We start from the raw sequence: 14,663 nt of genomic DNA, 5'->3' as shown, positions 1-14,663 counted from the left end.
AGAGCCGCAGGAGTCGTGACGGAGCGCTAGGCCACCCCCACCCCCCCTATTTTAAAGTAGCAACTACACTTGCGCGCGCACGTTCGAAACAAAGTATTTTAAGTCAATATCGGTTGTCAGGGTAGCAGCTACCTTGTCGCCGAAGTACGGAGTTGACGTTTGCTACAGTTTCAATAAACAACTCAAGTTGTTTTTTCAAGCTGCAGCAACGTCACTGGTACTTCGGCAGCCAATCAAATCATTCTTGAAAATGATTTGAACATAGCAACACCCATGCCTATGTAATATAGTAAACTTGATATGTTTACCAATCCGGCGCTCAGAAGAATATAAGCTGCTGGGTAATGTGCTGTATAATGCTGTATGCCTCTCTATATCTCATATAGAAGGGCAAGAGGAGGGAACAGGCAATCCGATCATCAATGTGATGAAGTCTCTCCTAAACAACTGGCTCACATATGAGCTCTAGCAAGGTTGTAGTGAAACTCACAGTTCATGATGTTAGTGCGGCCGTCCTTGTTGGATGAAAAAAATCCCCTGTCCATGCTGACACACCGCAACCTGCAGATGACTCTCTGGTCCCGGTGGGTGGTCTGCAACCGGCAGGGAATGTAACACTTCATCTAATCGGCGTGCTCCCGATGCCGTCACGAGCAACAAATATCTACACACAGGAAGAATCGGTGCACCGCCGGAGAAAATATGCAGAGGCTGGGATGTGTGATCGGGGATTCTTTATTAATGGAACATAGCAGCAGAGTCTCTGGCGGATCCTCTAACGCGTTTCACCCCGTAAGGCAAGCCCTATGGGGTGAAACGCATTAGAGGATCTGCCAGAGACTCTGCTGCTATGCTCCATTAATAAAGAATCCACGATCACACATCCCAGCCTCTCCATATTTTCTCCGGCGGTGCACAGATTCTTCCTGTGTGTAGATATTTGTAACACCCATCTCTAAGCTGAGGTCGTAGACCCGCCTCCTGAAAGCTTGAAAAGGTCTGCTGGGGATGATGTACACACACCGCCCAGCAGACAGACGCGCGGACGCGCGCCCTCCACCTCCTGTTTCTGAACGAGGCCTTAGAGTTGTCTTTAATGCAGCGCCTGCACAACGATGACTTTTATTTCTACGAAGTCATTGAGCAGCGTAGAGTTAATGGAGGACAAAAGAGATATGAGGAGGGGAAGCAATAATTGAGCAACCCCAAAGAAATTCGTATTGATTAAATGCACGAACCACTATAGCTGCATTCTGAATAAGCCGTATGGATTGTTAAAACCGTGTAAGCAAGAGTGGGTAGCTGTGTTAGTCCTTTAAAAAACTGTAAAATAATTTGTTTGTCAGTTCAGCAGAATTGCCTCTTTAAATTAACCATTTATCCTTTTCTACAGGGTGCTTCCACTTCGACAACCGAAAACTTTGGTCATCGAGCAAAACGTGCCAGAGTGTCTGGGAAATCCCAAGATTTGGCTGGTAAGGTCACTTTCATTTCAATTTTTTTTTAAAAGTGATATAAAATAAGATAGAACAATGTGTATGTAGCTTTAAAATTTCCCTTACATTTAAAGGTTTGTACTTACAAAAATATGTGAAATATTCCAGAAAAATTGTCTAGTCTCGAACAGTGGGGGGGTTGGGGAGGTGGGGGGGAAAGCAGGCTCTGAAACATTTGTATGCAAAGTATAATGTATTCCGTGGTAATGGCAGACGTTTTGACCTCATGAAGCTCATCCCCCGGAATGAGGCACCAACCTTAAGCAAGCCACGTTATTGGGGAGTTTGTGGAATGCTGCTTCCCATGTTTTTCCTTTCTTGAAGTGTCTGCCGTTGTGGGTTTCCTTAGAAACCTTGTGTAATACAGTTTGAAGTTTCACTCATTGCTGCTTGAGGGGTACGTGCATGTGCGTGTGGGTGTGCAAGAATAAAATGTAACATTTCTGGGCAACAAGGGGGTTCCATAGCTCATCAGCTCCAAGTCATCCACTGGATCAAATAGGTCCACGCATCTCCAGTGTAGTTGCTACAGTACTTAAAATAGAAGTAGACGTTCCCCTCGCATATGATCAGCATTAACTAGAGAAGGGAAAGAGGGGGTTCATTTTATTTATATGTATTAATAAGTTTGCAGACTTAGAGGTTGTAAAAATAGAAAAATACCATAGAAAGCAATTCTTTTTATTTTAAATGTAATTACAACTCTGAATACGTAATGTTGGAGGAACTGATGCTTTATTATAGAAACCCTTTTACTGTATTGCAAATACATGTTATGATTGGTACAGTTCAGCATGCAATTTTTTTTTAAAGAGGTAGCCCCACAAATTAGGCAAAAAAAAACCCTGATCTTATTTTTTGGGGCGTATTTAGGAATATTTCATGACCTTCAACTTTAAACCATATGTACTATTTGTGTAATGGAAACAATATGTTTTTTCTTTGACTTGCTGACAGTCATGAATATCGCTTGCTTACCGCCCTTAATGTTTCTGTCCTACTGCGCTTATAGTGCCCACGACGCGACATCGCTCCAAAACAAAACAATTGACTCCGTTGCGAGAGCTTATAGTTAGGGCGACGGAGCAACCAAAAATTTGGAAGCCGGGTAAATTTGATTTTTCAGAGACTGTCGCCTCATGTGACTGTGTCTGAACCAATCAATAACCCTGTCGCTGAAAGTTAAATTATAACTTTCGCTGGTGGCAATGGGTGACGTCGTTGGTCACGTCGCCAGCACTATAAGCGCGGCCTTATGGTTGTGGCACATGTACATGATGTAGTCAAAGGGGGCGGGGGGCTCTGAGCTGTAAATTCTGTGTATAAAATTAAGAGTTTTTTGTTCTTTATACTACTTTAATAGCAGCACCTGCAGAGCAATATCTTCAAGAAAAACTACCAGATGAAGTGGTTCTAAAGATCTTCTCCTACCTGTTGGAGCAGGATCTCTGTAGAGCAGCTTGTGTTTGCAAACGCTTCAGCGAACTCGCTAATGATCCCATTTTGTGGTAAGTGGAAACTTACTACCCGTGGATTGTGTGTTTTTCATACGTTGCTCATAAGAACATAAACAGGTTGCAAATGAAAGTGGCTGTTACTAGGCTAGCTTAAAAATCTCACGTTTGAGCATTTGTTGTATAGCCTGTACTTTAAGAGTGCTGATAAAAGGGCTTCTGAAAGTGTTGTTCAGCAAAATACACAAGCACTCAAACGTGGAGCAAGAAAGAATCTGAGCACATCTGAGAATCTTTTGAAAAATAGTGTATTTATGAACAGCCATTTTAAATGGCATGCTGTATGTTCCTGGCCAGTTTTTTCTGCCTTACCCTGTCAAAGGATTAAAGTTGGAGAGTTACTTGGTGCTGCAATATTTTTAGACAGACCGCTGCAAATGTGCATTTTGTTTTTCTACTTTGAATTATTTAAATGCAAAATATTGTATTCTATGGGCAACATTTCAGTTTTATAGTGGAATAGATTTTTTTGGGTAATCAAATGCTAAATTGAAAGCAAGTTGTATGCAATGAGTTGCAAAAATAGATATAACTTCGCAAGAATGATTAAATATTACATTTTTGTACATTACTGCTAAAAAATTTTTGGGAGAAACAATCTATTTGGCAATCGCAATTCGTGCCTGAGGTTGGTTAATATGAGCATTTGTTTAAGGTGATTAAAATATAAGGCTGGTCTGAAACAGGGTCTTTTTTAATGCAGAATGTTGAAGCTTTATGGAATTCCCTGCTAAAAAGGGGTGACATTAAAAAAGGACAAGTGCTCAATTGTGTGTCAAGAACTCTTGTGTTTGTTCATTGAACACTGATGTTTGAGAGATGGGTGCACTCTTTAATATTTGCCTTTACTGTGGCTCTGTTAGCTATTTTACTGATTGTAGCTGCAGCTATGGAGACCAAGGCAGTAGCATCATGTGATTTCACACAATTTCTGGAAATAAAAGCTCTCCCATTTGATAAAGGTGCCTGACATTATTTTTCTAGTTGTATTCCGTAGCACCATTTAAATTCGGAGATGGTTGCAAATGGCTCCTATCGCTAGTGATCGGTGCTATCAAAGGGTAACTTCTTTTTATACAAAAACATGATACGTTATGAGGTGAGGCAAAGCACTGCAGCTGATATCCATTTTACTTCAGTAGTGCCTGCGGACTTTGCATATTCTGTATGACGTGTCCGGATATGTCGCTGTTCATCATTAATCACTTCGGTCTTTAGAAAAAATAAAACGGTTTCAGCATGCCACAGGAAGCCTTCACATGTCTTTGTACAAATGTGTCACCCCAAATTCCAGGAATTACTTACATTGAAAAACCGAAGTCTGTCACTACAAACCTTTATAGTCGTCTTATCATTGGTTTTGTTTTCTTCGCTGTCCCTATGGCAGTCTGCAATTGGGTGGCAGTGCAGCGGGGCGCCCCGAAGGGGGGGGGGGGCGCGGGCGGTTACACAGGACCCGCGCTCTTCCCCACGGCATTTAAATTAAATGCCAGGGGAGGCGTGAGGCCTCTGTAACTCACTTACCTGCTCTCTGCCGGGTCTTCGGCGACGCGGCATGAAATGACGCCGCGGGGATATGTCACGTCACACATCGCCATGGCAAGTGCATCAAATGACGCGGAGTGGTCACGTGACGTCACATGACCCGCGACGTCATTTGACGCCGAGTCATTGGAGAGGGAGAGGGGGGCGTGAACGCTGCGGCTCCCGGGCAGGGGGGCGCAGCTCAAGAAGTTTGCACACCCCTGTGCTAGAGAAATCAAAGCATGCTCAGTATATTAAAACGCATTAAAAATGACGTGCAGTTGAATAAAAAGAAATGTAGTAGGTGTTACCTAATACTACAGAACTGATTTTATTTAAAAAAACAACACGTAGGATATTGCTTCTTCTTATTATTTTCTTTCAAGTTTTATTTTTTCTTGGTTGCCCTGCAGTAATGTCTACCCCTCCAAGTTCTAATCCTGAATGAAATAAACATCCCAGCTCCTCTGATAAGACATCCAGGCATAAGAAAGCATTGCCTAAGACTGCTAAACCTTATCTGTGCTTCATGTGAACAGCCCTTACCAGTCAAATATACAAATAAGTTGTGCATTGAATGCTTAAATCTGGCAGCAGGAGATGAAACACTCGGATGCAGGACTCTTTCTTTTTTCTTTTTTTTTTTAAAGGATATAAGGAGCAGAAACACTAGAATTAGGCTCTAAATCTGACCAAATGCATCAGAGGAAGACGGGTGAAACATTACCCTGCCTTTCCCCCCAAAGATACAGTTATTAAAGCTATGAAAATTGCAATGGAAATTGGGAATATACAAAGGCAATTTTTTTTTTTTACATGGCATAATTCACAAGATGCCTATAGCCATAGCGTATCGTGACAAGATACCTCCAGAGAAATTAGAATCTTACCCTACAAGAACTATAGCTACGTTATGGGTGAAAATATATGTATGGCTGCAACCCGGATGGGTATCAATACTTTGAAGCATTATAACCTGGACATTTCATAATTGTCAGAAGCTGCGGTTGGACTTAAACTACTCCAAGCTGTCCAATTAACCCAGCTCTTTTTGTATTGCTGTGGTTTATCCCATAATAGCTCACTGATATATGGACGATGAAGAAAAGGGGATTTTTTCTCACTGAAAAATGTCATTTCTTCTTTCCCACTTCTGTCAGGGCAGCAGTATCTCTGTTAATTCCCCCTCCCCTTGTTGTGCATCTGCATGCAATATTTACCAATACGTACAAGGTTAGAACATCTGTCAATTATTAGTTAACTTTTTTTGTTGGGGTAAAGACGTTCAATTCAATGTATAGCTGGCCTGTCGAACTCAGACTAGCTTGGGGGCCAATTCTTAAGTCCGACTGCAAGACTCGGGCCGCATCATCAGAGCGGCTGAAGAAAAAACGAAAATAGTCACTACAACCTATGCATAGTCATTTTTAATAAATAATAAAAAAAGCTTTAAAAAAAAAAAAAAACGTAAGTCACTGTTTTCCCCCTTTCACCTCTCCGTCGCCCGGTTCCTTCGCGCCTGTTACCCCTTATCTCTCTATTTCTCCTGGGTGGGTAACATGTGGAGGCGATCAGGCAGGTAGGCTCGTGTGCGCAGCATCTCCATACCTGATGTGGTCTGTTGCTGCTGAGCGGGCGCGGGCCGCATGGTAACACCTTGTGGGCTGCATGTCATCCGGGCCACGGGTTTGACAGGTTTGATCTAGAGCAGGGGTGCGCAAATGTTTTTATTTGCCCCCCCCCCCTTACCTTTCCTCCGGCATGGGTGGCGTCATTTGATAGAAGCTGCTGGAGAGAAGGTGAGAGACATACAGAGGTCTTGCGTGCTCCCCCGCCATTTTATTTAAAGGCGGGAAAGAGCGCGAGGCCTCTGTAAGCACCGCGAACCCCAGTTTGCGCACACCTGATGTAGAGGACTGTGGATAAAATGTAACAACTATATGAGACAGCACGGACTCCTGTAACACTGATACATTATTGCCATAGAAACCCAATCTCAAAAGAAATCTTCAGCTTAAACGTCCTCTTTTCAAACACCTGACGTTGCTAAATGGCTTTAAACATTTCTCTGGCAAAAGGATTTGTGATATATTTGTTTCGGTACATTGCAGGTTCCTTAGGTACAAAAGGAAAATATATTATTTGTCCAATCCGATCACTCTAACCTTGTAAATGTGATACTTTACCTACATTCATGTATATGTCATTTGTTTTATTTGTAGGAAACGATTGTACATGGAAGTATTTGAGTATACACGTCCAATGATGCATCCCGAACCTGGCAAATTCTATCAGATTAATCCTGAAGACTATGAGCATCCAAACCCATGGAAGGAGAGCTTCCAGCAGTTGGTATGAATATGTGCTTTTAAAAGCCCAACGTACTTTAGAAAAATAAGCTATACTGAGCATGCAGTGAGTCGTTACATAGGAAATAGTTTCTGCTCGTCGATAATCGCATGGCTCTTGGGGAAATTTGAATTTCTACTTTTGGGGAGGGGATAGTAGCTTATAAATTACCTTTTTTAAAGCGGCAGAATGCAGTGCTCCTTTTTCTAGGGGGAGATGGTTTTTATTTTTTATTTTACATGATGCATATGTATTGTACCCTGACCTCCAGATATAATTTATGGCCAGGAGGATACTCCATTCAGTTGGTGCTCAGTAGCCAAAGCGGTGCTTTATTCCTGCTTAATTCCACAATGGTGACCAGAGAAAATATACTTATTACTGTCAAAGTAGACTTTAGAACTTCAAAACATATTTCACGAAAGTGAAAATATTAAAATTTTAATAATTTGCCCAGTAGTTAATATCTGAAATCTGAATCCGGATGGATCTGTACTTTTAATAAGCCATCTTCATTACACCAAGGTGAGTGGGGTAAAGTACGGTTAGTACCAGCTTAAGTGCCAAATTTCAAGTGGTTTACAGCCAACTTATCCTTGTTTCAAAAGCCATAGAAAAAGTATGTATAAAATTCCTTCATTTAATGTCAAGGCAGTGCACATTTTTAATCCAAACTTTTGCTATACTATTTTTAAAAGATTTCTGTTCAGTTGTTCATAAATTTTGAAGACTGGTGTAGATCTCCTCGCCCTGGCCCATCACAATCTGTTGACCGCAGAGTCACTGAAACTGAATGTGGAAACAGATTGCATGGCGTGCAGAACCGGACCTCCCCTGGAAAACGAGCAGTAAAAGGCCATTACATAGCCACTATGTCAAGGGGCCCCTGGAGTGTCAAACTCAATGACCTAGACGCTACGTCTAAGGCCTCGGACATGGTCAGCGCTTATGCGCTGAACCGTGCTGCTGCTCGGCACTGAGCCCCTGCAGCCGCAATGAGAGCGGCTTTAGCAGGGGCTCGCGCACGCGTCTGCACGCTTGGGGAAGCGTGTGTCTGACGGAGGTTTGAGATTTTCCTGCTTGCCGGAGCGCAGGGCCGGTCACGTGAGCGGTTCGCCCAATGAGGGCGAACCAGCTCCGTGATGTCACTGGCCCGCCCCCGTCCCGCCCCCTGACGGCGTGCTGTGTAAGGCCAGGGAAAGCACCGCTTTCCCTGAGCCTCAGCCCGGACAAACTCACTATGTCCCAGGCCTAAGGGAAGCCATAGAGTTATATCAATTAATGGTCTTGGTTTTGCCCTGTGCTGCTATGTTCTGTGCTCGGCACCAATCTGCTGTCCAGCTGTTCCGTCTTGAGGTCATTTACCAGTGAAAGCAATTTGGTCATCATCTAAAAGAATACATCATGTCATCTAGGGACAGCTGTAAATCTGACTAACTAGGTCTAATATACCTGGTACATTCCAGGAATTACACCAAGAAGGGTGGAACTCTGTTCTACCATTTTGTATAATGACATAAAGTACTTAATTTAGGATATTGTCTTTAAGGTATAGGGATGTAATACATGTCACAAATGAAATATAAAGCCCAATGAATGTAACAATTTTTTTTGTATGATGCTTTCATTGTCTGCACCACAGTTTCTGATTTATTGTAATATATAAGATCTATCAGGAGATGGTTTAAAGTGTCTGTATTCACGTTAAAGCTGCAGTTCAGTCTTTTTTTTATTTTATTTATTTTTTTACTTCAATAGTTTAATGTGTGCAATCTCTAATTACCTAAAGAACTGCATAGCTGCCGGTCAATTCGTTCTCCGTCTATTGATCGGCAAAGTTTGGCGACATCTTTAAATATGGGGAATGTAAATCGGTGCTATAGGAAGAAGCATGCTTGTTAAAATAGAATACAAGAAAATTGGTCTTTCAAAGTTGTTTTTTTAAAACAGAAAATGCTAAAAGTATTTTTTCTTACTACAGAACTGATTTATTAAAAAAAAACACACATGCAGGATATTGCATGAACTGCAGCTTTAAACTCTGCATTGCTTGTCATTTCCTACAGTCTTCAAATGGCCAAATTGATAACTGTTCTAATATTACACAAGTGTTGCAGAGCTGTGTGTTTTAACTTCCAACTTTTCCACCAGTACTGCCCATGCGTGGTGTGATAAGTGAACTGCAAGCAACAAATTACTTGCAAATTGCAGAGGAATGTTTTCTAGTTCAAACTGATACAGAATTACTACATTCTACAAAGCTTATAGACATCTGAAGGGGGCAATAGATTAAACATTAACTGGTATTGAGGGCAGATTGAAAGTTGGCAACACATTGGTGAGGGGGGGAGGGAGACAGTAACGTGTTGCTTTTCAGCGAGTATTATAGCAGCATTTTGGTGATCCCTGCGATCTGAACTGTGCTTTTCAGCTCTTTTCTATCACCATTTTCAGAGATGGTTACCAGTGAAGTTACTAATGTTACTCACTGGTTTCTCCTGGGGATTTTAGTCCGTCCAATAGGAAAGCTCTGCCTATTAGAAGGCTTGGTGCCATCTTAGAAAATCCAGAAAGTAAATCTGCAACCAAAGCTGTATCTCTGGGAGCTAAAAATGTGAGCCTTTGAAACTTGTTCGAATACCAGTGTCGGTGGTACTCTCACCAAAATTAGATTGTATGGTATTCAGGGACTTTGCCCATGCAAAATTCTATGTACATCGCTGCATATTTTCACATTTTTTTTCTAAAATGATTTGTACAGTATGCTATATTGCACTCATGCACCACCTTCATATGTTTAAAAAAAAATCCAAGTCATTTTTTCTTATGGTCCAATATAATCATAATCTGCAAAGATTTCAGTTTCTTTGGAGACCACTGCAGCTTATAGAGTTTTAGATGGCAGTGTAAAAATGTTATTTCTTCTCTCTGTGTAACACATAAGGATTAATTCCATGTAGTCGAAGCAGCCAGTCCAGCTGTTTTCCGGAAGAGAAAATTCCACCCAAACGGCTGCTACAGACTGCAAAATAAAGCCCCTAATCTCTTCTGACTTGTCTTGCATTCAATGATCATTTTGAACAGGTTTTAGCTGTGTGTTTATGCAAGGTATTTCAGGGTAAAATTAGCACATGGTTTTCCATAAGGTGCTATTTTTGGAAATATTAACTGTTTTTGGTCCTTTAGAAAGAGGGTAAGATGGATATTTCAAAGGTCCCAAAATCCTTGGATTCCAAAATGCACATGCCATTTATTAATAATTTTTTTGTTTATAGTACAAAGGCGCACACGTTAAGCCAGGATTCGCAGAACACTTTTACAGTAACCCCACAAGATATAAAGGAAGAGAAAATATGTTGGTAAGTACAGTTTGTGTGTATGGTATTTATGTAGGTATATATTTTTTTCCTTTAAAGGATGTTTATTCTGGGACAGTGACTGGTTTATATTTATATTATATTTATATTTTTCTTATTCTATTTAAGTACTATGATACCATTGAGGATGCCTTGGGTGGCGTACAGGAAGCACATTTTGATGGACTCATCTTTGTGCATTCTGGCATTTACACAGATGAATGGATCTACATAGAGTCTCCAATAACCATGATTGGTGCAGGTAATTATTTTGGCACTTGCACTATGATGCAACATATTGCTAACGTAAAAGTGACCCTGTAATGTCTTTCATTTCTTTGCATTTCAGTATTTTTCCCTTTGTTGGTATTATTTCTGATCTATACTTTTATTTATAAAATAGGGGACTCCTGAGGAAGGTCTCTGGTGGCTGATATGTTGGACGCTGGTTATGGTGTCTGTAATTGAATTATACCATTTTTTTTCTTGTGTGCGAGTAATTGTGGCCGTTTATGGTTACAAACTACCTACACACGTTGACCATGCCAGACAAATGTTAATAGGCTATTACAATGTTACTTCTGTATCTTGCCTTCACTTTATTTAGCTATTTCCATCTAACAGCCACTGTTAATATACTGTAAAGCCGCTTCCTACAATTCAGCTACAATCGAATTAATGGGGCTAAACTTTCCTTCAGCACAGGGAAACAACTTCGCATAATATACAATATGCACCGTAGCGATGTCTAGGTGCTCCAAACATATTAAAAAAATGTTTTTTGCATAACCTAAAATATAACAAACTATGTAAAGGACAACATATCTGGCTAAATACACAAGTATGCATGTTCAAAAATACATAGGCACTTTTCAGTTTGTGTATATTATCAGATGCATACTGTTTGGTAAGTTGTGCAAGATTGTAAAAGGTGTTCTAAGATCCCCGTTGAAGGTTAAGGAGGAAGGGTTTCATTTTTAAAGAAACTAGAAATGTGACTGTTTATTTACACAACATTTTAGTTCCCAGACCGCTCTCCCCTCCCCTCCCCAGCCCCACCCCTGTGAGATCGGGGATATACTGCCAATTACAGTAGCCACAATATTAGGCTTCTTGAATTTTAGCCGCATTAAAAAGTTGCACTGCCAAACATTTTTGATACAGACACGAAGGATTAAAAAAAGTTACTTCATTATTTAGGAAGTATGTTGTGAACCGCAGTGTATGTGGGTTCCACAGCTGACCTTTTTCTGCTGTTTCCTGTATTTTTTGTCAAGTGTTTGCATTGGTTACATTTCATTGTGTTTAACTTCACAGCACCAGGAAAAGTAGCGGACAAAGTTATCATTGAGAACACTAGAGATTCCACGTTTGTTTTTATGGAAGGCTCAGAGGATGCGTATGTTGGGTATATGACAATCAGGGTAAGACACCGTTTGCTTCATATTTATTATGGTTACGCAGTTTTGTTGTATTTATAGTTTAGAAAATGTTGGTGTTCGTTAACTGACTTGCTAAATAAGAGTTAATGCTCAAGTAAAACTGTGTGTGCGTTGGTTCGTAGCTAATTAGATGGGATTTGGATTATCTATATCAGGGGTGGGCAAACTGGGGGGCACACCCCACATGGAGGCGCAAGGTTTTTCAGGGGGGACGCGGCAGTTGCAGAGGCCCCGCACTCTTCCCCCAAAGCACTTAAGTTAATGCCGGGGGATCGCGTGAGGCCTGCAACTTCATTTACGTTGTCTACGGCAACGCGGCGTCATTTGGGTCACGTTGCAATAGCAATATATAATATAAAGTAGGATTGCCGTTCAGACTGGAAATATTTTGATACATTTATTTTACAAATAAAAATAATTTGTTGCACTAGATTAACAATACACTTCTGATTGGCACAAGATGTTCACATTGTATTATGGGTATTTTGTGGTATAGTTATAGAATCTAGAATTAGATGACTTGTTACTTGAGTGAACTTCATTTTCAGATTAAATGTAATTTACTTTTCTTTCAGTTTAACCCTGATGATAAATCAGCCCAGCACCATAATGCCCATCATTGCTTAGAGATCACCGTAAATTGCAGTCCAGTTATTGATCACTGTATCATTCGAAGTACTTGCACAGGTAAGTGACGCTTTAAGACAATTCCCTTTAATTAATTGTAACTAATTGATTGTATCCAATCCCTTCAGAATTTAGAGAAACCAAATGATTGATCTTGCTTCTATGGGGCCTACAACAGTCTAATCGGTCATGCGTTTTTTCAGCATTTTTACCAGAAAACACATACCGTTATTAATCGGTAATTACAGCTTCAAATTAATCTTGTGCGTTAAATAACTTTTTATAGATGAATAAAGGTGTTACATTTCAAGGGTCCATATTAAAATGGACAAAAGGCAAAAGATAACACACTTTTTAAATGTCATTACCCAGAAAGCCTGGCTACAGTGGAAGCATTGTATGCTACGTGATAATGGGGTATGGCAAGTTTGCAGATCTGTTTGAGACGTGAATGTTCTCACATGTGGTATTTTTATTTGTTCTATACTGTACGGTGGATGGTTTTTGTCACTTTTTGAAGTGAAACTTCTTTAGTGGCACCTAGTAAATGTTGATGGGACAAAACTCCTTCATGGAGACGAAAATGTCAGACGTAATTAGCTGGTGCTGGCCGTGTATGCACAGACGCGGGTGTTGCAGTAGGACAAAACGCCTTCATGGACAGTAACATGTGAAATGGAAGTTAACTATTTGGCTGCTGATGGCTGTGCATGTGCAGAAGCGGCTGCCTGTGCAGAAGCGGCTGCCTGTGCAGGAGCGTGGACACACACGCTCCAGCAGCTGTATTGTGTGCGTGTGCGTGTGTGTGTGTGTGTGTGTGCACATACACAAACAAACAAAAGGAACGGTGATATTAGAGGAATTCCCAGTGAGTGCAAATATAGAAGTGCAAATAGCAAAATTTTTACAAATGTACCATTTCTAATATAAACTGGAGAAGTGCAAAAGATGCAACGTATGTAAACATATATCACATAAATTCTATATAGATTATTACAATATAGTCCGTATAATGCTTATAACAAAAACGAGATGTGGCGTGTGCTGAGCATTGTAACTCAAACTTCTTTGCGTTTTGTCACTGAAATTGTATAGCTTATAGGGCTCCTTGTTAAAATGGACAGGAAACAAAAGGTGACACACTGTGTCCATTTGCATGTCCTTACCCAGAATCCCTGGCTGTGGTGTAAGCATTGTATGCAAAGAGATAATGGCGAAAGGCAGGTTTGTGGACATGTTTCAGACGTGAATGTGCTCACAAGTGGTATTTTTGCTTGCTGTACAAAGGTTGTTAAATAATTTTGCCTCAGTTTCTTACAAAAAGCGAAAAATGTTTAGTTGGCTAGAGCTTTGTGTTCATATGGAAAGCATTTTTGCTTGCTTGTGATTTTAAGCAGGTTGTTGGTAAATAAATTGGTGCTCGATGTATGTTGATTAACCCCTTCACTGCCCTTAGTATATTTATAAATGTTCTAAGTGTAGAATCTGCATGGCCCTTAGAATATTAAACCATAAAGAAAGAAGCCTCAATGCATATCCAATATGACAAATTATTTAGTTAATTTGTATGTTTTTATTATAAGCAGGGTTCAACAAATGCACTCGCCCGCTCGCCACAGACGAGTGCATTTTGGCCACTGTCAAGTGTTTACCTGCGGCGGGGTCCTGCGGCGTGGTGCGGCGATCTGTCTTCCCCTGCAAATTGTACTCTTTCCCCTGCAGGGAAAAATGACCACCATGTTGCCATGGCAAGGTGACGACGTGTGACATCACGGCGTCCCATTGCCATGGCAACACAGCATTATTTGTCACGGTGTGACCATTTTTTCAGGACCTGAAGGGGAAAGAGTACAATTTGCAGGGGAGAAGATGGAGATCGCCACACCATGCCGCTGGACACCTCCCTGCTGGTAAGAGCCGTGTGGGGGGCGCGAGGTGGGTTTTTCCCTTGTTTGTCGAGCACTGATATAAGTATGGGTCATTTAGTTCAATCTTTTGGCCAAAACATATCAAGCTAGCAACCACATCAATGTAAACCCCATCAGCAAGTCCTACACTACCAATATTATACTGTCTTCTGTATTTCCTCCACTACATAGAGAAAAGAGGAAACAAAACAATAATATAGCCAACTGCATGGGACGCGTGACTTGTATGCACTGGCAGGCTCACTTCGCACTGTGACGCATCAGCCAGCAGGGGCTACAATAGGATTGTTATCCCCAGTGGCGACGTGTCATTTGGTGTTTCAGGGAGCCAATGAAGAAGGGAGATCGCCGGCAAGGGGGTGGATCCTTCCTCAACCATGCTCAGCCCTCAATGCTGGAAACACATGGATCAGAAAATGTGCATCAT

The 14,663-nt window shown here is 41.1% G+C and overlaps 1 protein-coding gene across 2 annotated transcripts in view; it reads left to right on the top strand.

Annotated features, from left to right (window-relative positions):
* FBXO11 (F-box protein 11) overlaps positions 1 to 14,663 on the top strand; it is a 72,052-nt gene that overhangs the window by 33,818 nt on the left and 23,571 nt on the right. The window contains exons 3-9 of one of the 2 annotated variants that reach the window (XM_075595826.1): positions 1,394 to 1,475; positions 2,863 to 3,004; positions 6,757 to 6,886; positions 10,159 to 10,242; positions 10,369 to 10,501; positions 11,557 to 11,663; positions 12,257 to 12,368. In XM_075595826.1, the coding sequence (XP_075451941.1) occupies positions 1,394 to 1,475; positions 2,863 to 3,004; positions 6,757 to 6,886; positions 10,159 to 10,242; positions 10,369 to 10,501; positions 11,557 to 11,663; positions 12,257 to 12,368 (790 nt within the window). Of the gene's footprint in view, positions 1 to 1,393; positions 1,476 to 2,859; positions 3,005 to 6,756; positions 6,887 to 10,158; positions 10,243 to 10,368; positions 10,502 to 11,556; positions 11,664 to 12,256; positions 12,369 to 14,663 lie in introns of both variants that reach the window. The other variant, XM_075595825.1, reaches the window with a different exon arrangement.

Source organism: Ascaphus truei, chromosome 4, assembly GCF_040206685.1.
Source record: "Ascaphus truei isolate aAscTru1 chromosome 4, aAscTru1.hap1, whole genome shotgun sequence".
NCBI lineage: Eukaryota > Metazoa > Chordata > Amphibia > Anura > Ascaphidae > Ascaphus > Ascaphus truei.
Note: the sequence above shows the minus strand (reverse complement) of the source record. Positions and strands in the feature narration are given on the sequence as shown.